The 25,242-nt window shown below is 30.5% G+C and overlaps 2 protein-coding genes and 1 long non-coding RNA gene across 3 annotated transcripts; 1 reads left to right on the top strand and 2 right to left on the bottom strand.

The window, feature by feature from the left end:
• Positions 1-251: 251 nt before the first annotated feature.
• On the bottom strand, positions 252-792 carry LOC112697183 (uncharacterized). The gene has a single exon (XM_025750255.3). It carries the CDS (start codon positions 648-650, stop codon positions 438-440), a length of 213 nt encoding a protein of 70 aa, XP_025606040.1. The 5' UTR covers positions 651-792; the 3' UTR covers positions 252-437.
• A 6,473-nt stretch (positions 793-7,265) lies between these two features.
• Positions 7,266-8,526, top strand: LOC112698256 (uncharacterized). Its single transcript, XM_025751579.2, has one exon. It carries the CDS (start codon positions 7,649-7,651, stop codon positions 7,856-7,858), a length of 210 nt encoding a protein of 69 aa, XP_025607364.1. The 5' UTR covers positions 7,266-7,648; the 3' UTR covers positions 7,859-8,526.
• A 1,309-nt stretch (positions 8,527-9,835) lies between these two features.
• LOC112697182 (uncharacterized) lies at positions 9,836-11,899 on the bottom strand. The gene is made up of 3 exons (XR_011862545.1): positions 11,291-11,899; positions 10,647-10,711; positions 9,836-10,086 (listed from the first exon to the last, which is right to left on the bottom strand). It is a non-coding gene; the product is annotated as an uncharacterized lncRNA (long non-coding RNA).
• Between the last annotated feature and the right edge of the window lie 13,343 nt (positions 11,900-25,242).

The following is a 25,242-nucleotide window of genomic DNA, read 5'->3' as shown; positions in this document are numbered from 1 at the left end:
ACATGAAGACAATTATAATATCTTCATGGGAGTACCCACCTTATGAGAAACCTACAAATCTTCCATCTGTGCGAAATCTCGGTTGCATTACCACGAGATTTTTTGGACAACCATTGCTGTGAGTTTGACAAGTTGATATATGAAAGTGGATCAGACCTAGTTACCTTGGTTAGGTCCAATTGAAGACCAGCCCGTTATTAGGCTACATACAAAATAAACATTGCTAAAGCAAAAGAAAGTAAATCACGCAATAACGAAAGGTATAATATATATAATTCCTATAGTTATATCCCCTTTTTTAATTTGAACAATTGATCATCATCAGCACCGGTACACAGTACAGAAGAAATAAAGAAGAAGAAAGTTCAAAAGGTGAAATAAAAAACATAATTATGGGAGAGATTGTCAAATTCTATGAAACTTGGGATTGATTTGTATCAATTAATGTGTATGTGAACGCCTACAGCAATAACCAAGATGGTAAGTATACAAAAGAAAATGATTGCATGAACTAAAATGGAAATTCCACTAGTGCTCATGTTTCCAAACTCAACAACCCTAAACCTTGATGGGAACTGGAAGAGCAGCCCTGGAGATAGGAGGATGAACAGTCCCACCGCGACGATCACCGGTCCCCAATCGGCACTCATCTTTGTCTAGTCTGCCTCCTCTGTTCCACTACTTCAGTGTATCACTCTCTCTTCTACTACTAATATGTTGAATATGCTTGAGAATGGGACTCTGTCAATTCTATGGACCATGTGGCTCAAGTTTCTTAATAAGGAGCATGAATTTCTTGGTGGTTAAGGAGAAGATATGATGCTAAACTTGAGTGATAAAAAGACAAAGGTTTGTTTAGCAAGAAAGGTATGTGAATGATAGTGCCCAGTGAGGTGTGTGCCAGCAAAAGGAACTGCTTTTTTTTTTTTCCTTTTTTTTCCTTTTTTTATTATAATAAACATTTTTTTGGTGTGTTGGAATTGCATATATCTAAAACTTATTACTAAAAATTCGACTAATTCAACGTGGCCTAACTAAATTCTATAAGAATCGGTTAAGAAAATATTACTATTGTTATTATTATTCTCAAATTTAAACTCAACATCTGTCTTAGATCAAAATATCTACTGCTTTAACTAATTTGAAGTTAATTATCATAAGCTTCTAATAATTGTTAACCTGGACGTTCCTTTTTTTTTTCTTTTTTTCCGGATTGCTTTATGGATTGATCAAAGTGCGTCTATCTTATTCATTAAACTATTGAAATTTGGAAAAAGGAAAAAAGAAACGCGTGTGTGAAAAGATGGAGCTTTGGCATGAGACACTCTGGTAGGTTCCTTAATTTAGTTGTTCAAAGCTTGAAAAGAGAAAGCATTTAAGAACTTAGAAAATAATGGGACATATAATATTTTTGTTCAATCGTTCTCTGATTGACATGATTAACTTTAAATTATATAGAATTGAAGCTTGTGTCCATATATGATGCTTAAAGAATTTTGCACTGAAAATGTAAAGGAGGACAAGGTCTATATCTATATATTATATATTATTATTAATTTAAGTGGGCATACAGCATACTTGCAAAGCCAGGTTTCATATAATTCTTTCTCTCCTTTTTCTTTTCCCGGTCCCATATGAAAGAAACCAAAATTATATATTCATGGGGCCGGATGGAAGATACATATGCAGGAATGGTGATTTGATTGAAGTTTCCAAAATTAATAGTCATTGTTGATCAAAAACAAAAGTTATAACAATACTTATTTTGAAATTTAATTTCTTTGAAGTGAAGAAATTTTTTAAGTAATGATGGTAACTTATTACTATTGAATTTATAACTTTAGTTACATGTGAGTTTAACTATCTTAATTAAAAAAAATTTAAAATTTTACTTTTTTTATTTATTATAAATTCACTCATCAATATGAATGGTTATATTTCTGATACTCTCTCTTAAATAAGAGTCTTTTTTAAATTTGTTTGATTTTTATCTAGGTAGGCCTTATTTTTTTATTTGTCTTATGATATTTTTTCTTTTATTTTTTCCTTTCATTTGTCTTATGATGTTTTTTCTTTTATTTTTGACTCTTCATGGATTGATCTTAACCTTTTGAACATAGACCTCTAATACTATGTCATGAAACTACTCATCTCAAAAATTTAATCTAAATGACATGAATAATTATATTTCTAATATAATTTATTAACGTAGAACATTTTGCAAGGGCATGATATCAATAGAAAAAGTCTAGGGACCAACAAATTTTGTGATTTTTAGTTATCAATTAGCGATCAATGATGTTTTTAATAGTGTGAGATTGCATCTAATGATATAAAATCATTTAATTTTCTTTTGATGGTTAAATACTGACCAGAATTTAACAAAAGTGCTGGTCCCTAACATTCCTCGTAGCGGTATGTGAAAAGTTGGGTTGCAATGGTTTCAATATTGCTTCAAAAAGTTGTTAGATATGAGATTGGCCAAGGATCATTGTCATGTCATCGAATGTTTCTAAGGTTGTTCAAAGCACGCTAATTGGTATGTAGTGAATCTTGGCTAGTCCATGTAACAGCCATGGATGTCTTCTTTGATCCTTTAAGCAAACCATCTTCCGCAATGCTCATGCCATCTTTTATTGATATCATCTTTTTCGTTATTCAGAGTAGTGTAATTGAGCCATCTTTTTAGGCTTCTACATTCTTTGTTGGATGTGAATTGATTGGTTCGGTCTAATAGGTTAATGTTAGTTGGTTAGTAATGATCAACTTGCATTGTAAGTTAAATAGTTAGAGGTAGCTAACGGCAAAGTAGTTGGTTTTTAGATATTTTTCGCAAATTCATAAGTTAGTTAGGGATGACTTAGTTTAGTGATGTATATAATATAGTCGCTTTGTAACTGACTGAGAAGCAGAGATTCTGCTAGTGTTCTCACTCAATTCTCAATCAATTTCATTCTCTTTCACTTTCTCAGCACTTCTTCGTTTTCGATTCTTCCATCTTCTCTTTTGATTCCATTTCTTTCTACTCTTCTTTAGAACTCTTTATAGAGTTTGACGAGAGCTACTGTACTTCTTGCATGCTTTTACATTGGACTCTCAACATAATTGGACCTATAAATTTAAATGCTAAGAACGAGATGAGAAATAAAAAACAAGAAGCAATGCTTGAGTACTTGTTAACTAAGTATCGAGAGTTCAATTATCAATTATCACTTTAAATGTAGAAAATTTTAATTTCTAAGTTAGTCAAATTAATTTATCGAATAATTCTAAATCAATGAAAAATCAATTATTATGTTTTACATGAATTATCTCTTCTGTAGGAAAAAATAGTGAAGAAATTTTTATATTAGTGATCTAGATCATGTTAATTAGGAGAGGACAACACTTACTCATATTTGAGAATTAATTTTAAAGATTAAAAGAAATTTTAAAAATTTTGAAACTATCCATGTACAATGGGTGAATTTTAGCCTGCGCCTGTTCAAAAGAGGCGTCTGGAACGCCTGTCCTTTTTTGTTGCTGTGGCTTTCTATGCAACAGACACGTATTTTTATGTGACAATGACGTGTATTTATGTGACTTCCATCCAGTTTTATCCTGTATTTTTATAATTACGTTATGGCCTCTTGTGTTTGTGGTGAAAATGCAATATACATACATTAGATGTTAAATGTGTAAACATGTTTTCAGTTTTTGGTGGTCCAGTGGACTTTTTAGTTGGGCTGATTAAATGTATGAATACATTTTTGGTTGGTAAGGAATGCCCTTTAAATGTGTGAATATATTCTTGACCAAAAAAAAATGTGTGAATATATTAGAAAAGTGATACGTTTTTTGTGACAATATTTTTGCACACTGGACAAGAAAAATTGTAACAAACTGAACCATAGGCAAATATTAAGAATTAAATGATTGTTGTGTGTATAGCCATAAACAAATTCCTTAGTTGTTTTGTGTTAACCAAAAACAGAGTTGTTTTGTTAAAAAATGCAGAATTATTTAAATAATTTATTCAGTACCAAAAAATTAAATATTTCAATAAGTTATTTTTTGGAGTTGACTTAAAAAATGATTTTAACAATTATGAAATTTGATTCTAATTCTATAGAACAATATTATATAGTTGTCAACTCCTTTTTTTTCGTGAATTTGTGAATACTAATTTAAGCATGGTATTTATTGGAACATTTTGTTGTTCAAAATACATTAGTGAAATCACGACACATTAATTATTACGGGAAATATAACTACTAATTGTCCACTTCCTTAAATAGTTTTCACCAAGATTATATTAGCGAACGTTTATCACATATATTAAATTTATTAATTGAAAAAATTTTATATTTATTTAAATAAAGACTATTAATTTTTTATTAATAAAAATCTTAACAAGACATGCTAAGTAAACTCTTGTACTACGGATTTATAGCCATCAAATTTAAAGGAAATGAAGCAAATGAAAACAATTTGATGTAATGAAAGCATTCAAATAATGGTTAGCTTTAGTTAGGAAAAGTTTAGATAGACAATGAGAATACTAAATAATGTGAAAAATGGGTATGTCAAATGTTTAATTTAATAGGTATGCAGATAATTATGTTCATTATTTTTAATTAGATGGTTATTTTTTTATTCGATTTACTCATACACAGTTAACAATGGTTGGATATTCAATTCACTAGGTGTGCAGATGGTTATCCTAATATTAAAGTTTAAGAGCTAATTTGGGATGGAGTATTTTTTTACTTTATTGGGTCAATGCTAGAACCCATTATTTGCATTGTTTACTTAATAAAACCCAGTTAGTTATTAATGCATGTCAATATTTTAATTTTCATTTTCCATGTTTTAAAAAGAAGGGTTTTGCTATCCTATATTAAAAATGTAAAAAAAAAAAATTGTAATAAATAATATTAAAATATTTTCTTTTATTATATGTTTAACTAATGTTTTTAGAATCTATGATAGCAAAATTCTAAAAAAAAAATAATATATTTCATGATTTTTTTTAAAAAAATTGTTATTCATATAATACGACTGTTACATAATTATATGTATAAAATTCATATAACTAATGTGAAGTATATTTTTTCACATACTACTACTAGACTTTTTTTTTTTGTTAAGTACAAACTAGACTTTTTTTTATGATAAGTACAAACTAGACTTTTAATAGTTATTTAATGTTGCAAAAAATTGGACTGGCCCATTATTATAGAAGACTAGAAGAGCAAGTCACGGTCCAAAAAAAGCTTCATGAAATTGTGGGGCTATTTTCTAACTATTAATAATAAAAGTGGTCTAAATTCAGATAGTACTATATCTAGTGATCAAAACTGAAAATGAGTATAAACTTACAAATGACCGACAAACCTGTGTCAGAAAGTACAATGTACAATGTACAATGTATAAAATTCACCATGTACAATGTACTCCAGATGTTTTTATTTTTTATTTTTAATTTTGGACATGATGTACCCCAGATGTTTTTTTTTTTTTGGACGGGTTACCCCAGATGTTTAAAGAATGGTTTTCGGTATTTATAAAGCCTTACCCATAAAAAGTGAACCGAACACATAGGCATAGCCTTCATTTTTTTGGTTCTATGGGGTCATGTTCTTTGTTGAAATGAAGAGTCTGTTTTGGTCCAAAGTCAAGAAGCAACGTCACATTGTTTTTGTCAGAAGCAACGTCACTTTAAAACAGGATGGGAAGGTCCAATATTGCTTCCGAAACAGGCAACTAACATGGACCCCAATTTTCCTTCTGAAGCGGGTTGGATTTCCTTTCTCTTATGGTCTTTCAAGATTTCAAGGGTGTTGGGCTTCTAGCTCCGTTTTCCACCAAAAATAAAAAGCTTGAAAGGCTTTTTAGTTTTTAGCACTTGAGCTTGCATTACTTTCAATTTTTTCGATCATAATTTCTTAAGAATAGTCAATTTGGGCTAATGTAATAGTTAGTTTATTAATTTGTTTAAATGAGTGTCTGTATTTAAAACTTTGACTTGTTAAATTAAAAAAGGGGAAGTATGAGGAGCCAATGAAATATTTATATAATGTGTACAATGGAGGTTTATAGAGTATTAGAGATATAATTATTAGTGTTACATTTTTCCATCGGCTGAAGCTTTTGGGATGAGTGGTATCATGACATGGTATTAAAACGCTAGATCCGAAAGGTCAAGAGTTCGATTCTTAGTGAACTCAAAAATTAAACTAATTACACATTGTACAAATAGTTCATTGTCTCCCTAGCGAGATCCATAAAAAACTATAAGTAATTTTCTTAAAAATTATTTCGTGGGTCATTATTAAAAATTGGTCAATGCATGATCATTCACGTATTGAACAAATATTATGTTATGTTATATAAGAGATTATCATAAAAATTTTAAAAATTAGTAAAAATTTTCATGTATGATAAAGATTCATTTGGTTAAATTTTTTTAATATATTTTAATGAGATGAATTTATCAAATAAAATAAAAAATTAGAATTAATTTAGTAATTAATATTTATTTTAAAATTAAAGTATTTAACTAAAATTTTTTATATAAAAAATATGATAAAATTATACGATCCAATAAAGTAATTAAACTAAGATTAATTATTTTAATAATTAATTATAATTAATATAAATATACAAAAATATACGTTGACTTTCTAGTATTCAGCTATCACTTCTATTAGAACTTTACCGGCGAGTTTGATTGTGCAATTCTTTTTTGTTGCGTTTTAATCTCATTGCGCCACTAAAAATAGTTCTCAAGACAATTTTCCATCTTGAAGTATTATCTTTTTAAAAATGTTACTTGTCCTTTAATCTTTGGTGAGTTCTTTTAAGAATTTATTATTATTTTTTTGGTGACTTAAGAATTTATTATTATTTAATAATTTAAATATTCACTTTCACATTTTATTTATTCAAAAAATTTAAAAAATTTATTTATTTTTTATTTTTTCTCTTCTCTAAAAACTTAATAAATGATACTATTTAAAAAAAATTTAATTATACTGTTTTTTTAGCAATATCGATCTAAGTCTAGGTTATTATATTTACTATTTAGTAGAAACTCATGTATAGTTATATTTATATAAAATTTCTAGTTAAAAATTATTAGATAATAATTTAATTAAATATGTCAAATTATCTAATGGTTTTTGACTAACAATTTCGTACAAAAATAAGTGAAAACTCAGGTGCATCCAACTTCACATGAAGTTGATAGTTGAGAATCGTTAAATGATTTGACTGATTTGATTAAATTTTCATCTAATAACTTTTAACTATCAACTTCACATGAAGTTGACTGCACATGAATTTTCACCATAAAATTGAAATAAAATTGAAAGTAACTGAGGATTTTCACCGGATTTTCACCTTTAGTAGTAGCCGTCCAAGGAATCATTGCATCCAATGACTACACCGATCATAAACCGTTCCATTTGTCCCATCTTCAATTTTTATTTTTAACGTCATACTTACTAACTCTCCCTCCTTGAACTTTATGATGTCTTATCCCACATCTATTATCGCCACTCATTTTGCTATTAAATCCTCCTCCTTGATTGCTTAATGTAATTTCTATGTTCAACTCTTTCTTCTTCCTTTAGCAAAAGAGAGACGTTAAGAGCACACAAATTAAATGGCAGATTGGGCTCCTGTAATTATTGGTTTAGTCCTGTTCGTGGTGTTCTCGCCAGGTTTACTGTTCCAGCTTCCGGGCAAAGGACGTGTGGTGGAGTTTCTCAACTTTCAAACCAGTGGCATCTCCATATTTGTCCACTCTCTTCTCTTCTTTGGATTCATGGTTATTTTCCTCATTGCCATTAATGTTCACATTGGTAGCGGATGAAGCATTCAGCATAGTCACTTTACTTGGACATGAACTTTTTTCTATGTTTCTTAATTTGTCTTTGATTATATATATATACACACATGACAAAGGTTGCTAATATGGTCAATATCTTGCTTCTTAGAGCACTTTTCTTCTTCTTTTTTGTGATTAATTACTTGATATATTCAACTCACATACAATCCTGTGATTTTGTTATTGTGTCATAGAGATTCTTATTTAATTATAACATCGTGTTATTTGTGCACCTAAAAAAATTACTACCAAATAAAACCAAAACAAGAAATTTACATGAGAGAAGCACAAAAAATCAATTACGTTGTACCATTTTCTCTAGTGTAACCATCAATTATGTTACATATATAAACACGAAAAAATCACATACTAATTAATCACTTAAATAAAAATCACATTTTCACATTTATAATCAAAAGTTAACTCTTGATAATCGGTCATAGGGTTGGAAGTGAGCCGAGCTGAGGCAAGCTAGACCAAGCTTAAGCTCGGCTCACAAAAATTGAACTTGGCTCACGACTCGACTCATTAACATGCAAGTCTATTTTTTAAACTCAAGCTCGTCTCACCAAAAGCTCACGAGCTGGCTCAAATAATAGAAAGATAAATACATAATCTATAATTCTATATTAATAAATTATAACTTATATATTTTAAAAAATATTTAAAAAGATTAATTTTATATATTATTATCTATCAATAAATTATAAATTTTTTATTTATATCTTACATCAAAATTATATGTAAAAAATAAATATAAAATTTTAAATAATTAAGATCATTAATATATATATATATATATATATATATATATATATTACTATTTCATATGTATATATATAATATTAAAATATAGATTAAATGCATATAAGATATGTGTATTAATAATTATATATATATATATAATCGAGTCAGCTCACGAGCTAATGAGTTGAGCTTAATTTTATGAACTCAATTTCAAGCTCAAACTTGACTCACTAACTCACAAGCTTAACTTATTGAGTTATTAACGAGTCGAGCTCGTATTAACTTATGAGCTGGCTTGACTCACTTTTAGCCTTACTCAGTCATATCAAATTTTTAAAAAATTTAGATGAAATACTTTAGCTTTTAAAAGAATCTAATACATAAATTAATTCTTAAAGTTAACTATCATCAGTCACTAACATTCATTGATGAGGTGGAACATTGAGTCTCGCACATGCCATTAAATATCACATATAACGATGAAATTCATGAAAATATATTAATTTTTAAGAATATAAAGACGACGATTTGAAATCTTTAAAATGGTGTGTTTTGAGAACAAGAATTTTAATATTTTTTTTCTTTGTATTTAAACCTTGAAGGTGAATGAATAGAATTCAATCGAATGTACGGTTAGAAACATTCAGATGTATAAAAATATTTTAAAAGTTTAATTTTATTAATAAGCTAAATTCAGATGTACAAAATAATTTAATAGGCTTATTATGTTTTTTTTGAGTTTGTTAAAATATAAATAAATATAAAAATAATCTTTTATAATTAAAATAGTTATTAAAATTTTTTAATTTATTATACTTTATAAATATTTTTTATATTTTAAATACTTTAAAAATTTAGATATTATTATAAAAATTAAATTTAATATATTGCATATAAATATTTTTTATTTTTTATTTTGATAAAAAATTATATATATCAGATATTTTATCAAATTTTAGATCAGATTAAATTCAATAACAAATTAAATTTATTATTTAAAATAAAGTTTATAATAAATTACATACTAAATTCAAGCTAATTAAATATATTATAGAATCTGACTTATTCTATCTCTAATCATATATATAATTTTTTTAGTGTAATTTTTATTACATATATAAGAATGTATTATAAATTTTTTTATAAATTATAAAAATTATAATTTTGATGATTTAACTATATTATTTTTATTTTTGTCTAAATTATTTAATTTACTTTCATTTATTTTTTATTTATAAATATAAATTGAGTTATTTTATTTCAACAACTTATATATAATATAATATATGTATACAGCACATAAATTCGAATTAAAAATCCAGAAAATTCTACTATGTGCATCGTAAAAGATGCGCTGCCCATAGTTGCAAAATTGCAAGTGCATGTATTGTTGTAGCCAGCCACAATTCAAAACCAGTAATCCACACCCACACGCCCATCACTAGTTCGTGCATTATCTCTGTTCTCTGCTAACAGATAAAGACAGAAACTTCCACACCTCGCATCAGAATGTACAAACCCATTTATCAATATTTATCATCACACCTACTTCCCTTTTAATAATATATGGATAAAGATGTTAACGGATTCTCTTAATTTTTTTTATAATCTATGATTTTTTATTATATATTTTTTAAGTGAGACAAAAGAAAAAGTGAAAAAAAGTATTAAATGATAAAAAATCAGACACTTCACAAAAAAAAAAAAATTTGAAAAAATCTATTTTCGGATAAAGAAGAATTTAACGGTTTCTTCAACTTATCATGGTAAATATATATTCAAATCAACTTGTCAATTATTATAATGAACTTACAAATAGATATAGATGTCATTTGTTTGTGATTTCTTTCAATGCGAAAGCCTTCACTCACAAAACATACCAATAATTCATGCCACGGGAACATATTTGATAGTTTATTATTCTATTTCATGCAAAGTCATCATCAAACTCATCAGCAATGTTACCAGCTTCATTAATTACTTTTCAAAATGGTACATAACTATGTTTTGTAATCTCCAATCTAACCTCAAAAATTCTAGGTGAATTCTTCTTCCCTCCTAGAGCTTTAAAAATTTCCTGGCCTCATCTGTCTACAATAAATAATAATGTTAGAACTATATAAGATATACTACAATTAATAAAGCAAAATTAAAAATACCATCGTGTAAAAAATAAAATAAATTAAATAAGTGCAAAAGTGCATAACACCATTAGTTATTTATTTTTAAAATTATAAATATAACTATTCTCTTCTATCAATTTAATTTTTTTAAAAAAAGTAATTTTATAGTATAATTTCCAAAATCTATCTGATCCAATGTTGTTAACTATTTATGTCAAAATGTTCACGCTCCAGATGATCATTTATAAGCGTAAAAGAGATATATTACAAGTCTCACATCTCTTAAAATAAATTTTTTAAAGAATTTACAAGTGTAAAGTATTTTTTACCCTGTAAACTAGTTTTTAGAGTTAAATTAAACTCACCTTTATTAATCCTTTCTCAAAGACTCAATAAAATCGGTAAATCAATTGAACTGGTCTTATTTTTATTGGTATATATTTTATATAAAAATATATTATTTGATTATATTCGATTTAATTTTGATTAAACGACGAAAGCTTTAAATTTACTTAAAAAAAAATTAGTAATGAAAAAAGTGACTTACATGTGAAGTCGTTATTGTGGAAAGTAGTGGATCCAAGAATGAGACGATTTAACAGCTTGGATAAGTTGGAAACCAATGAGGCTACACAGAAAATCACAACCAAGAGAGTAACCCATGGTAACATGATGAACCCTACTAGGAATGTGGCCGACCCGAATAGCATCAGTGTAAGTGATATGCCCAGAAACATGGACGCGAAAGCCGCCGGAGAATTCTGCGAGGAACTCACGGCGGCCCACGACAACATTGTCCACCATGGCTGGCTCGAGGAGGAAGAGGAGGACGAGGAAGAAGAAGGAAATGGATATGGATGATACGGGAACTTGAGAGTGCGATGGATCATGGAACATAGCTCGTATAGAACCCTTGATTGGTAATCTTCTTCAGCTTCCAGTTGTTGCTGGTGTCTCATTATTCTTATTTCTTAATTTCTTGTGAACCTGAATTCAGATTCAAGAAAAGGTCAATGGCTTTAGGAACTGCTTGATAGGAATTGAAAAATGGAGATTTCTTTGAGAAATATAATATTATTTGGTAGCTTTTACTCCACAATATGTTTTTAAATATGTTTGTTGAGCAAATAATCTATGCAAAAATGAATTATTGGAGGTGTAGATTAGATATTTTTTTTATTTTATCTAGACGAGAGATTTTTTATTTTCTTTTAGTTTAGACTATTTACACTTTAATGATTAATAATTTGTCTTTTATTTTTCTTTGTTAGAGACATGAGTCATTCTATAAGAATTTTTGACAAAAAGTGACAAAAATTATTTATGAACGGATTAATTTGTATATGATCTAGCCTTTACTTATCTTATTTGGATAATAACTATTTAATTGATATTATTTATTGTTTATACGATCATTGAAAAGAAATTATAACTGTTTAATTATTGGAATATATTGTTTTAATAATTATATTAAAATTAAATAGTCTCAATCAAATGATTATCATTTACATAAGACTCATACAAATTATATCACGTAATTTTTTGACAAAAGTTGTTACAAAAAGATTTATGCGTCTAATAAAAAAAATATCAAAAAGGATTTTACTTTTAAATAAAATGCAAAAAAGTCCATGGCACTATTATTGTGATAATCAAACTTTATATTATTTCATGTGCCATGAACTCATGATGAAAATCAGCATTTCTATTATTATTATTATTATTATTATTATTATTATTATTATTATTATTATTATTATTATTATTATTATTATTATTATTATTATTATTATTTCCACTGTTTACGATTAGTATGGGCAAGGAAAAGGGCGGGGCATGGCCATTGGCCCATGATGTGTTATGGGTGAAAATTGACTTTTTGTGTTTCAAAATCGGGATTCGAGTATAACAGATAAGTTATCCATTGAGTTGATTGCTCCGTTCTTTTTGAAGGAACATGGAATTCCATCTCATTAAAATAAAGTTTTTGCTAACCTATATCCAAAGTCACATTTTAAAAGTCTCATAAAAAAGCATTTGACTAAAAATTATTGAAAATTTATTTTTTTATAAATTTAATATATTAAAAATTTTAAAATTTTTTATTATTATACTCTTAATATATATTTTCAAGATACAAATTAACTAAATTTTTAAAATAATAATTTTAAAATTACTTTGTACTAAAACAAACAATAAAAATGTCATAAATTTTTTGTAATCTGCCATAATATAAACGATAACACTTTAAAAATAGTTATCATGGCAAAATTGCTGTAAAAATAATCCTAAAATTTAAAATTTTGTTGTAATCATAAATCAAAAATTTAAATTATTGAGTTAAGTTTGATTTTAGATTTTATATAAATGATGACAAACATTCTTTAGGTTAAAGTCTAAATTTGTTTAATATGTGTGCTAAGCGATGCAGGTCCATTTACTTACTTTTCAGCCCAATTTTATGTTATTTCAGCAACTTTACATATCACAACTCCAAAATTTCAGCCTAATATTCCTATTAAGCACCGTTCAGGATATACAACGCAAGAGAGAGGGCTCCTAAATATTTATTGTTGGAACAAAAAAGGAAAAAGAAAAAAGGGACATTTGGTGCTATTATGGGACAGCTGTGGCTCTAGGAAAGCAACAAAGATTCAAGGACAAAATAAAATCAAAATGCAAAAGATCACTAGCAAAGTTTGTAAGAGCAAAACAAAAAACGTAGAGCTATGAACAGCAGTTGCTATAGCATGAAAATGAAAATGCAGTGCATGCTAAGAAAGGCAACAACTCTTCAGACAGTAGAGGTAATGGAACAGAATGGAAAAAGCATTACATGCAAATGAAGACAGCTTCAACGAGAAAAAAGGTACAAGAAATTGAAAGATCAATATGCATCTATAAAGCTGGCCTCACTTCAACATTTGAAAGCAAGAAAAATAGAGTGATACAAGAGCATCATCTCAAAACACTTTAACTGGATTTTTTCCTTCAATTTGTGCTTCATTTTAGATTTTCTTTGTTATGGCTATCCAATGTCATCTTTCTGTATTTGAGAAAAAGGCTTATGAGTGTGAGTTGAAAAAGTCATGAGAGAAGAGGCCAGAGAAATGCATGAAAAATTCAAAGAAATATTTCTATGTATTTGGTTTTGCTAAACTAAGGCTTAGTTCCTCTTGCCAAGTTGGAATAGCACTTGGTGGTAGATTGAATCTACAGGTTTTTCTTGCCAAGTTGGGATAGCACTTGGTATTTCTGAATCTAGTTAGGTTCCCCTTCTAAGTTGGGACAGCACTTGAGTAGCTAGGCTTTGGTGTAGAAAGCTTAGTGAAAGATACTAGATGAATTATGTTGTAATTTATTAGTATTGGTGTTTGTAATCTGGTTGATTATAGTAAAAATTCTACCATGATTATGGTGGAGACTAGATGTAGGTTTCATGGCACTTAAAAATCGAACCAGGATACATGTTGGCCTCATTCTCTTCTTTCCTTCTCTATTTCTATCTGGTTTTAGAGACAAAACGAAAAAAATCTCCTACATAATTAGAATCTGCAAAAATAGAGCATAAGAACTTCATTTCTGAGTTAACTTGATTTAACCCCCTTCTCAAGTTCTAGCAGTTCCATCAATTGGTATCAGGAGTAAGGTTTCAAGGAGTCAAGCTTCATAGCTTGGAGCAAAGATTCATGACCTAACAATATGGGTGCTAACATCATAGCGTACACTCTCACCAAAGGGCAGTCAAACAATAGACATTCCTACTTCAACGACAGCAACTACTCATACTGGAAAGAGAGAATGCGAATCTTCGTGCAGTCAATTGGCTACAACATCTGAAAGATTATTGTCAATGGACTGGACATTCCAATAAAGCAAAATGCTGATGGAGATGTAGTGCCAAAGGAAGACAATGAATAGACAGAGGAAGAAAAGAAAAAGGTTGAACTTAATGCCAAGACAATCAACCTAATGCACTGTGCTATCAATTTTGAAGAATATAGAAAAATTTCAAGGTACAAAATGGCTAAAAAAATTTGGGACAAGCTCAAATTCACCCATGAAGAAACCAAACAAGTAATAGAGACCACAATTGATATGCTGATGAAGGAGTATGAGATGTTAAACATGAAGGAGGATGAAAGCATTGATTAAATGTTCAAAAGATTCTCAATAATCATCAACAATCTGGATGCTATGGGAAAGAGCTATTCCGAAAAAATATTAATAAGGAAGATCTTGAGGAGTCTTACTAAGAAGTGGGAAGTAAAGAGCACAACCACCTCTGAAAGAAATGATTTGATAAAAATCACTTATGCTGAGCTAAAGGGGAAGCTGTTGGCCTATGAAACTACTCATATGTCTCAAGACAGAGATGACAAAAAGAAAAGTATAGCATTGAAATTAAGAATGATAGCCAAAGAAGAGGAATCTGATGACAGTATCTCAGATGAAAAATTGGTGCTCTTTGCAAGAAAAATGAGAAGATTACTGAGATTCAGAAATAAAGACAAAGGAAGTTTTTCATCCAAAGATTTCAAGAAGGATCAGCCCAAGTTTACCTGTCACCACTGTAAGGAACCGTGTCACTTCAAGTCCGACTATCCTCAGTTGAAGAAAAGCGAAAAATCAAAGAGGGACAAAAAAAAAGTGATGATGGCAACATGGAAAGACTTGGAAAATAACATTGATTCTGAAGATAAAGAAGATTTTGATCAAGAGGCTCAAATGTGTTTAATGACTGATCATACGGATATAGATGAGGTAGATCTTTCTAACTTACCTATTAATGAATTGCACTATATTATCAAAGATTTCACTATGAACTCAAAGAAACTTTTTGATAAATATGTTAAATACAAGAAAATAATGAGGCATTAAGAGCTAAAAATGAATATTTATTGGAAAAAGTAAAGGCAACCAAAGCTTGTGATAAAAAATCTTTAAAAGAAGAAAACGATGCTTTGAGAGCTGAATTAAACAAATTCAAACTCAATCATTCGATCACTGCCTCTATTGATTTAATTGCCGAAAATAAAAGGCTGAATGAGAAAATTAACAATCTTAATCAAGACTTAGCAAAATTTGTTCAAGGTTCACAAAATCTTGATAAATTACTTGCTTGTCAAAGAAGTAGTTTTGAAAAATCTGGACTTGGATTCAAAGAGAAAAGCAAATCTATTTTCAAACAAACAATTAAAAAATCTAAAGCTTCCTCTTCCAAGATTGTTAAGTCAAAAATTTCAAGCAAGCCTCAAATTTCAGCAAATGAGAAACATTGCTATAAATGCAATAGAAATGGTTTTGTTCTTAATAATGCTTCATCTTTCTAAGATCTTTTGGTAATGATAACAAATTGTATAAAATTGTTCATGATTATAATGCTCTTGGACAACCAAGAAGATTTCACATAAGAGGATCCAAATAGATTTGGATACCTAAGGTTAGTTGAAGAACATGCAGGTTTACCTTACATCTAAAAAGAAATCGAACATGTGGTATCTTGATAGTGGATGTTCAAAGCATATGACCGAAAAGGCTACCTTCTTCATCAAACTCAACAAGTATGATGGAGGGTTTGTCACTTTCGGAGATGATGGTAAAGGTAAAATAATTGCCATTGGTAAAGTTGGCAAGGACTTTTCTACTTGCATAGATAGGTTTTTTCTAGTAGATGGGTTAAAGCATAATCTGTTGAGCATAAGTCAATTGTGTGACATTGGATATGCAGTAACTTTTAGGAAATTAGATTGTAGAGTCATAAATGATAAAACATCGACTATTTTATTTATTGCAAAAAGATGTGACAATGTTTATGGTCTTACTCTAGATGATCTTAAGGTTCAAAATATAACTTGTTTCTCTTCGATGGAATCTGAAAAAATGGATGTGGCATAAGAGATTAGGATATGCTAGCATGTTCCAAATCTTTAAGCTTGTTAAAAGAGGCTTAGTGAGAGGTCTTCTTGACATTAAATTTGATAAAGACATCACTTGTGATGTTTGTCAAATGGGTAAACAAAACAAAACCTCTTTTAAACCCAAGAAAGATGTCTCCACTAAGAAACCATTGGAGCTGTTACATCTTGATATGTTTGGACCAACTAGGACTCAAAGTCTTGGAGAAAAAAGTTATGGAATGGTTATTGTGGATGAATACACTAGGTTTGGTTGGGTGTTCTTTCTAGCTCATAAGCATGAAGCATTTTCTGTTTCCAAAAAATTCAGCAAGAAGATTTAAAATGAAAAGAGTTTAAAAATTATTTCAATTAGGAGTGATCATAGAAAGAAATTTGAAAATTGACATTTTGAATCCTTTCGTGAGGAACATGGCATATTCTACAACTTTTCTTGTCCAACAATACCACAACAAAATGGTGTTGTAGAAGGAAGAAATAGAAGTTTACAAGAAATGACAAGAGTTATGTTGTGTGAATATGAGGTTCCCAAATTCTATGGGTTGAGGCTGTAATTACAACTTGTTATGTTTTAAATTGATCACTCATAAGAAAGTTTTTGAAGAAAATCCCTTATAAACTTTGGAAAGGACATCCTCCTAATCTTAATTATTTTTGTGTGTTTGATTACAAGTGTTTTATACTGAATATCAAAGAAAATCTAGAAAAATTTAGTCCTAAAACACATGAAGGTATTTTTCTTGGTTATTCTACAAATAACAAAGCTTATAGAGTCTATAACAAGAACTCTAAGATCATTGAGGAGACAATGCATGTCACATTCTTTGAATCTAATATTATTCCAAGTGTTTGTATTGATGATAGTTCAGGTTTTGAAGTTGATTTGAATAAGAATGTTGAGACAGATCAACTACCTTCAAGCTCTCAAGAAACTGCACCTGCAAGCAACAAAAGTCTTAATTCTGCAGAAGACAACTTGGAATTATCTCCTATTGTAGCAGAAAATCCTTATACAGAGGCAGTTGTGGATCAAGATTAACCTGAATCTTCAACCCAAACTAAAGGCCAAGAGAATGGAAGTTTCTGAAAAATTATCCAGATAAATTCATAATTGGTGATCCTTCCAAAGGAATGACAACTAGATCATCTTTGAAAAGAGTCGAATCGAACAATATAGCTCTTCTGTCAAAGATTGAACCTCATAATATCCAAGAAGTATTTGCTGATACATCTTGAGTGTTAGCTATGAAGGAAGAATTATAGCAGTTTGAAAAGAATCAAGTCTGGACCCTAGTACCTCATCCAAATGAGAAGAAAGTCACGGACATAAAATGGATTTTCAGAAATAAATTGAGGAAAGATGGAACTATTGTCCGAAATAAGGAAAGATTAGTTGCTCAAGGCTATGATCAAGAGAAGGGTATTAATTTTGATGAATCATTTGCATCCGTAGCTCGAATAGAAGCCATCAGATTACTTTTAGCCTATGTGACTCATTGTGGTTTCAAGTTATTCCAAATGAACGTAAAGTGTACTTTTTTAAATGGAATAATAAATACAGAAGTTTATGTGACTCAACCACCTGGATTTGAAAACAAAAACTTTTCAAATCATGTTTTCAAACTAGCTAAAACCTTATATAGTTTGAGACAAGCTCCTAGAGCTTGGTATGAGAGGCTTAGCTCATTTTTATTGAAAAATGATTTTCAAAGAGGAACTACTGACATACCATTCTATTTATTAGAAATTCCAATGATAATTTCATTCTTGTGCAAGTTTATGTTGATGATATCATTTTTGGTTTTGCTAATGAGGCTTTGTGTGCAGATTTTGCCAAGCTTATGACAAGTGAATTTAATATGAACATGATGGGACAACTCACTTTCTTTCTAGGTTTGCAAATTAAGCAAACTGCAGAGGGTATTTTTGTTCATTAAGAAAAATATGCCAAAGAACTTATTAAGAAATTTGGACTAGAATGTGCTAAGCCAATGGAAACTCCCATGCATCCTAACATCAAGCTAGACAAAGATGAACATGCTAGAGATGTGGATGAGACAATATATAGGGAAATGATTGGCTCCTTAATGTATCTTACTTCCTCAAGGCCTTATATCATTCAAAGTGTTGGTGTATGATCAAGATTTCAATCAAAGCCCAAGCAATCCCATTTATCTGCTATGAAAAGAATCATTCGTTATCTTGGTACCCTTAATTATGGTTTATGGTATCCCAAAACTGATTTTTTTCAATTAGTGGGTTATTGTGATGTAGATTTCATTGGGGATAAAGTTGATAGTAGAAGCACTAGTGGCATGTGTTGCTTTCTTGGCAAATCACTCAATATATGGTCAAGCAAGAAACAAGCAACAGTAGCATTGTTCACTGCTGAAGCTAAGTATATTGCAGCATCTTTATGTTGCTCTCAATTATTATAGTTGAAAACTCGGTTAACTGATTACAAATTGAATGCATCTAATATTTCTCTATTTTGTGATAATTTGAGTACTATAAATATTTCAAAGAATCCTATTTTGAACTTAATAACTAAGCACATTAAAGTTCGATTTCATTTCATAAGAGAAGATGTGCAAAATGAAAATTTAGGTATTTAATTTGTGAAATCAGAAGATCAACTAGCCGATATTTTTACTAAACCTTTGATAGAAGAGAGGTTTTGCAAGTTGAGAACAGCACTGGGCATCATTGATTTATCTAATGTTCTTTAATCTTGCTAATGTTCTAGTTCAGTGTTTTTGTCTCACAGATCGAGATGACAATATTCTAGGCAGATGATGAGTGGCTTCATTAATTTAATTTGTTGCTATATGGACTTGTTGGAGGCTTTTCAGATTTGGTGGGCCTAGGGTGTTTGTTTGTTTACCCTTTGATCGGGTCACTTTTGTCCAAAAGTGTTGGCCTACTTTGGACTTGGAATTTAAAATAATTGTTTTCCATTTGAACTTAAAATTATTTTTTCTTTTCAACAATTAACTCTTTCATCTTCTGAAAACTTGGTTTATTTAGTTACATCAATAAAATTCAATGTTTTTCAAAAATTTTATTTTTCAACTCAATTTCAAGCTGAGACCTTTGCACTACTTTAGGTCTATATCAATTCACCACTTCATGCACCGTTTCACACACACTTCTTTCCACTTCTTCACCCTACTCTTCATATTCTGAATCTAACCAGTGTTCTATAAGTGTGACTCTTTTCAGTGCTTTTCATTTTGCAATATATTGGTTATGTTTTCTAAAATTTACATTTTATTTGTTTATACTTTGTTAAGACGTATGCATGAATGTGTTCATTAAAAAAAGTTGCTTTACCTCATTAACATTGATTACTAAATCTAATTCTACCAAGATAAAAAATTTAACTGGGATTGTGAAATATATGTTTCAAGAATTTGTGAATTTGTTTGATCTTCTTATTAACTTTGGAGCTGACTATATGGCTGAATCTACTCTCAATAAGACCAAAGGCTGCATTTGTATCCTCCAGAACTTTGCTGAAGACATTGAAGCTGATTCCATTATCTCTAAAAATGAGGATGATGAAGTCTTGAACAACTCCATTTCTGATGCCTAAATTATTTCATCTCTAATCTAGACACTTTCACCTCTTTTTAATTTCCTTTAGAAACTTTCTTAAAGTTTTATTTTGCTTGTGTTGGATAGCTATAAACAATTTACTTACTTCATTTTGATTACTATTTATGGCTGCTACTGCTGTGAATCTAACACCCTTATGCAAATTTTCTAATTTTTTTCTCCTTGATGACAAAAAGGGGAGAAAAGAAAAGAAAACTTTAAAGCCTTTGATGTTTAATGCTTATACTATGTTGTTATCTCTTCAAATAATCTTTGCATGATAGGCATTGTTGCTATGTTATTCTACTATTGCATCTTTTGTATGATGATGCTTGTGTTAAATGATCATATATTTTGTAACATTGTTGCTGTGGTGTATTGCTTTGGTATTGGATTTATTGGTTGCTTTAAGATATCTTCATTTCAAAAGTAAGCCATGATTAAGGAAGGAGAAATGCTGGTATTGAGGGGGAGCACTACATATTTTGGATGATCATCAAAGAAAAGTGTTCTCAACTCATTTAAATAAATATTTTAAATGAAATTATCCTCTTTTATCATGTTTTTTTTATCAAGGAAGAGATTGTTGAGTTAAGTTTGATTTTGGGTTTTATATAAATAATGACAAACATTCTTTGGGTTAAAGCCCAAGTTTGTTTAATGTGTGTGCTAAGTGATGCGGGCCCATTTACTCACTTCTCAGCCTAATTTCATGTTGCTTCAGCAACTTCATATCATAACCCCAAAGCTTCAGCCCAATATTCCTAATAAGCATCATTTAGGATATACAAACCAAGAGAGAGGGTTCCTAAACATTCATGGTTGGAACAAAAGAGACAAAAGAAAAAAAGGGACATTTAGCGCAATTATGGGACATCTGTGGCTTTAGGAAAGCAACAAAGACATAAGGACAAAACAAAATCAAAATGCAAAAGATCACTAGCAAATTTTGGAAGAGCAAAACAAAAACTCAGAGCTCTGGACAGTAGTTGGTATAGCACAAAAATGGAGATGCAGTGCATGCTAAGGAAGGTAGCAGCTCCTCAGACTGCAGAGGTAATGGAGCATAATGGAAAAAGCATTGCATGCAAGTGGAGACAGGTTCAACGAGAAGAAGGTACAAGGAATTGGAAGAGGCAACGAGGAAGAATTGGAAGATCAATATGCATCTATAAAGCTGACCTCACTTCAACATTTGAAAGTAAGAAAAATTGAGTGATACAAGAGCATCATCTCAAAACACTTGAACTGAATTCCTTTTCCTTCAATTTGTGCTTCAGATCAGATTTTTTTTGTTATGACTATCTAATGTCATCTTTCTATATTTGATAAAAAGGCTTATGAGCGTGAGTTGAAAAAACCATGAGAGAAGAGGCAAGAGAGATGCATGAAAAAGTTAAAGAAATGTTTCTGTGTATTTAGTTTTGTTGAACTAAGGTTTAGTTCCCTTGCCAATTTGGGATAGCACTTGGTGGAAGATTGAATCTACGGGTTTCCTTTGTCAAGTTGGGATAGCACTTGGTGTTTCTGAATCTGGTTAGGTTCTCCTTTCAAGTTGGGACAACACTTGGGTAGCTAAGTTTTGGGGTAGAAAGATTAGTGGAAGATACTAGATGAATTAGGTTGTAATTCATTAGTATTGGTGTTTATAATCTGGTTGATTATAGAAAAGATTCCACCATGATTGTGGTGGAGACTGGATGTAGGTTTCGTAGCACTTGAAAATCGAACAAGGATATATGTTGGCCTCATTCTCTTTTTCCCTTCTCTGTTTCCACTACAAAAAAGGCCTATGGCCACGGTAAAAAACCGTGACCATAGCTAGTAAAAAGGGTGACCATAGATCTATGGTCACAGTTTTGGATCTATGGTCATGGTTTTTTACCGTGGTCTATTCTCTCGTTGCCATAGGTCTATGGTCACTGTTTTTTATCTATGGTCACAGTTTCAATTTTCAAATTCTGACACTTTAGGCCACATTTTTTCACTGTGACCATAGGTTAATCTATGGTCACGCGTAAAAACCGTGACCATAGCCCCTATGGTCACCCCTCCTTAAAACCGTGACCATAGCCTTATCTATGATCACAGTTAGCTTCTATGGTCACCCCACTTAAAACCGTGACTATAGCCCTATTTATGGCCACGGTTTTCACCGTGACCATAGCCTCTATGGTCACCCCTCTTTAAAACCGTGACCATAGCGCTATCTATGGTCACGATTTTTCGCCGTGACCATAGCCTCTATGGTCACCCCTCCTTAAAATCGTGACCATAGCCATATCTATGATCACGGTTTTTCACAAAAACCGTGACCATAGCCTCTATGGTCACTCCACCTTAAAACCATGACCATAGCCTTATCTATGGTCACAATTTTTCACCGTGACCATAACTTATCTATGGTCACCCCACAAAACCGTGACCATAGCCTTATGTACCGTGACCATAGCCTATTTTGTTTTATGAGATTTAATTATTTTTTTAAAGCATAATCACATCTCAAAATGATGATAATCATAAAATAAAAATTAAAATAAAAATGATAATCAATAATTAAGATAAGTTGTAATAAAGTAACCAGCTAACATATCAATATAGTTGAGTGAATACACTTGTCTCCATCTTAGTTTTATACAATGATATATACACTAACACTAAGTAGACATTATTAACAGAATTGTTCCACAGGCGTGAAAGCAATACAACTTAGACTCTGCCAGTATAGATTGTTTCTGGTATTGCTATTCTTTCTTCTCAATGCTCGAGAACTTTTGTTTCAACCACTTTACCATTTGAAAGCTCAGCACTTGCTTCATTAACATGCAAAGTAAAGTCACATTAGACATAAACACCTACATTTATTCTTCTTCAACTTAGGAAAAAAACATATCATTAAAACATATATATCACACATATAATAGCTAGTACACACTATACAACACACATCCACATCATAGTATATGACACATCATAAAACAATATAAAGTACTTGAAGAGATACAGTATATATTACCAAAGAAACTCAACAACTATTTATCAACAAAACCAATTTGGCAAACACAGGAAATAGCATTGATATGAATTATTTATTGCAGAAGTATTTAACTCACTTGGGGTACATCTCCATTCTGCCTTTCAAAACTAAAGCTCAGTGATATGTTTAGCAACAATTCAACATACGACAACAAATTCATCTCAAATCATAATTTGCAACAACAAATTCAACTATGATAGTTTTTGAATCCCTAGTATTCAGCTAGGGGTGGAAAAAGGCCAGGCGGCCTGCTAGGGGCCTGTGCCTGGCCTATGTTTGGCTTGGCCTGTTATAAAATAGGCACATGCTCAAACTCTTATAAAAGCCTTATTATGTTAATAGGCCAGGCCCAGACTCACTAATTAGCCTTATAGGCCTGTCAGGCCTGCGTGCCTAGGCATATTACTACATAATAACATATATAAATAATTTTTTTATTATTAAAAAAATTATGAGATATTTTAAATTTATTATATTTAATTATAAATAGTTTTGTATATTTTACATACTTTAAAATTTAAATTTTTTTATAAATATTAAATATCACATATTACATATAAATATATTTATTAAAAAAATATTTTTTTAAATAAAATTTTTATTTTTGTAAAAAAAAAAATTATCAGACCTTTTAACAGGCTTCAGGCCAAGCCAGGCTGAATAACATGCCAGGCTTAGTATTTTAAAAAAAAGGCTATAGCAGGCTACAGGCCAGGCTCAGGCCAATTGACTATATGACAGGCCAGGCCTGTTAAGAACAAAGCCTGGCCTGGCCTGGCCTGTTTCCACCCCTATATTCAGCAAAACAAAATTAGCTAAATCATAATTTCAGCAACAAACTCAACTTTCAACAACAAATTCAAGATGTAATAATGATCATGGTTGCGAGAACTGGACCGGTCAATAAATCGGTGATGGGTGGGGACCACTTGTTTTGTCCATTCTGCAGCTTCTAATCTGTGTTTTCTGGGCTGGAAACTGGGTCAAAACAGTCCAGAAATCGCCCCAGCATTTTTCTGTATTTTTTACACGTGGCGCATGTCACGCGTATGCATCAGTTACACATACGCGTCGATGGTCTTTTTCGGGAGTCACGCAGACGCGTCGGTCACGCGCACGCGTCACTGTGCAATTCTTCAAATCACACATAAGTGTCAGTCACGCGTACGCGTCGCCATGGAAAGTTCCAAATCACGTGCACGCGTCAGGCACACGTGTGCGTCGCTCCTCGCTGCCATCTCCTTTGATTCTTGTGCTACAGAAACTCCATCAAATCCAGCCGAATGCTACCTAAAATAAACAGTATTGTACAAAACTCAAAATAGCATCTATAGTGGCTAAAATATAATTAGTTCTTGATAAAACTTAATAAATTAGATGCAAATTCACTAGGAAAAGATAGAAAAGATGCTCACGCATCACAACACCAAACTTGAATTGTTGCTTGTCCTCAAGCAACCAAAACTAACATAAGCTTAGGATGTGAATTTGCATGAGAATGAGAATTCGATTAAGCTCATGTCTCTTCTTATAGTGGGGTTTACAATTGCAATCTTGAATAGTTTTGGCATCTCATTCTCCTTTGAATCAGAAGAATGTTACTGTCATCTGGAATTAGAATCCAGAAAATATTATGAATTCTCTGATCTTTTGTAACTCAATTTAATCCTTGAACACATCAATTTTTCTTTGGTGCTTTGCACCTTGAGCCTAGCCGTGACTTTAAATGTTTTGTCTCAAGCTTTACTTGACACAGAAACACCACAAGCACTTAACTAGGGAACTCTCTTTAAGTTTTAAATATTTTTTATTTTATTTTATTTTATTTTTTTTATTATCCCCAGACAGTGGTGCTCAAAGCCTTTGGCGTACTCTGCAATTGATCTCAACTTTAAATGTTTTGTCTCAAGGATTACTTGACACAAGAACACCACAAATGTGACTAGG

Source organism: Arachis hypogaea, chromosome 6 (assembly GCF_003086295.3).
Source record: "Arachis hypogaea cultivar Tifrunner chromosome 6, arahy.Tifrunner.gnm2.J5K5, whole genome shotgun sequence".
NCBI classification, from domain to species: Eukaryota; Viridiplantae; Streptophyta; class Magnoliopsida; order Fabales; family Fabaceae; genus Arachis; species Arachis hypogaea.
Note: the sequence above shows the minus strand (reverse complement) of the source record. Positions and strands in the feature narration are given on the sequence as shown.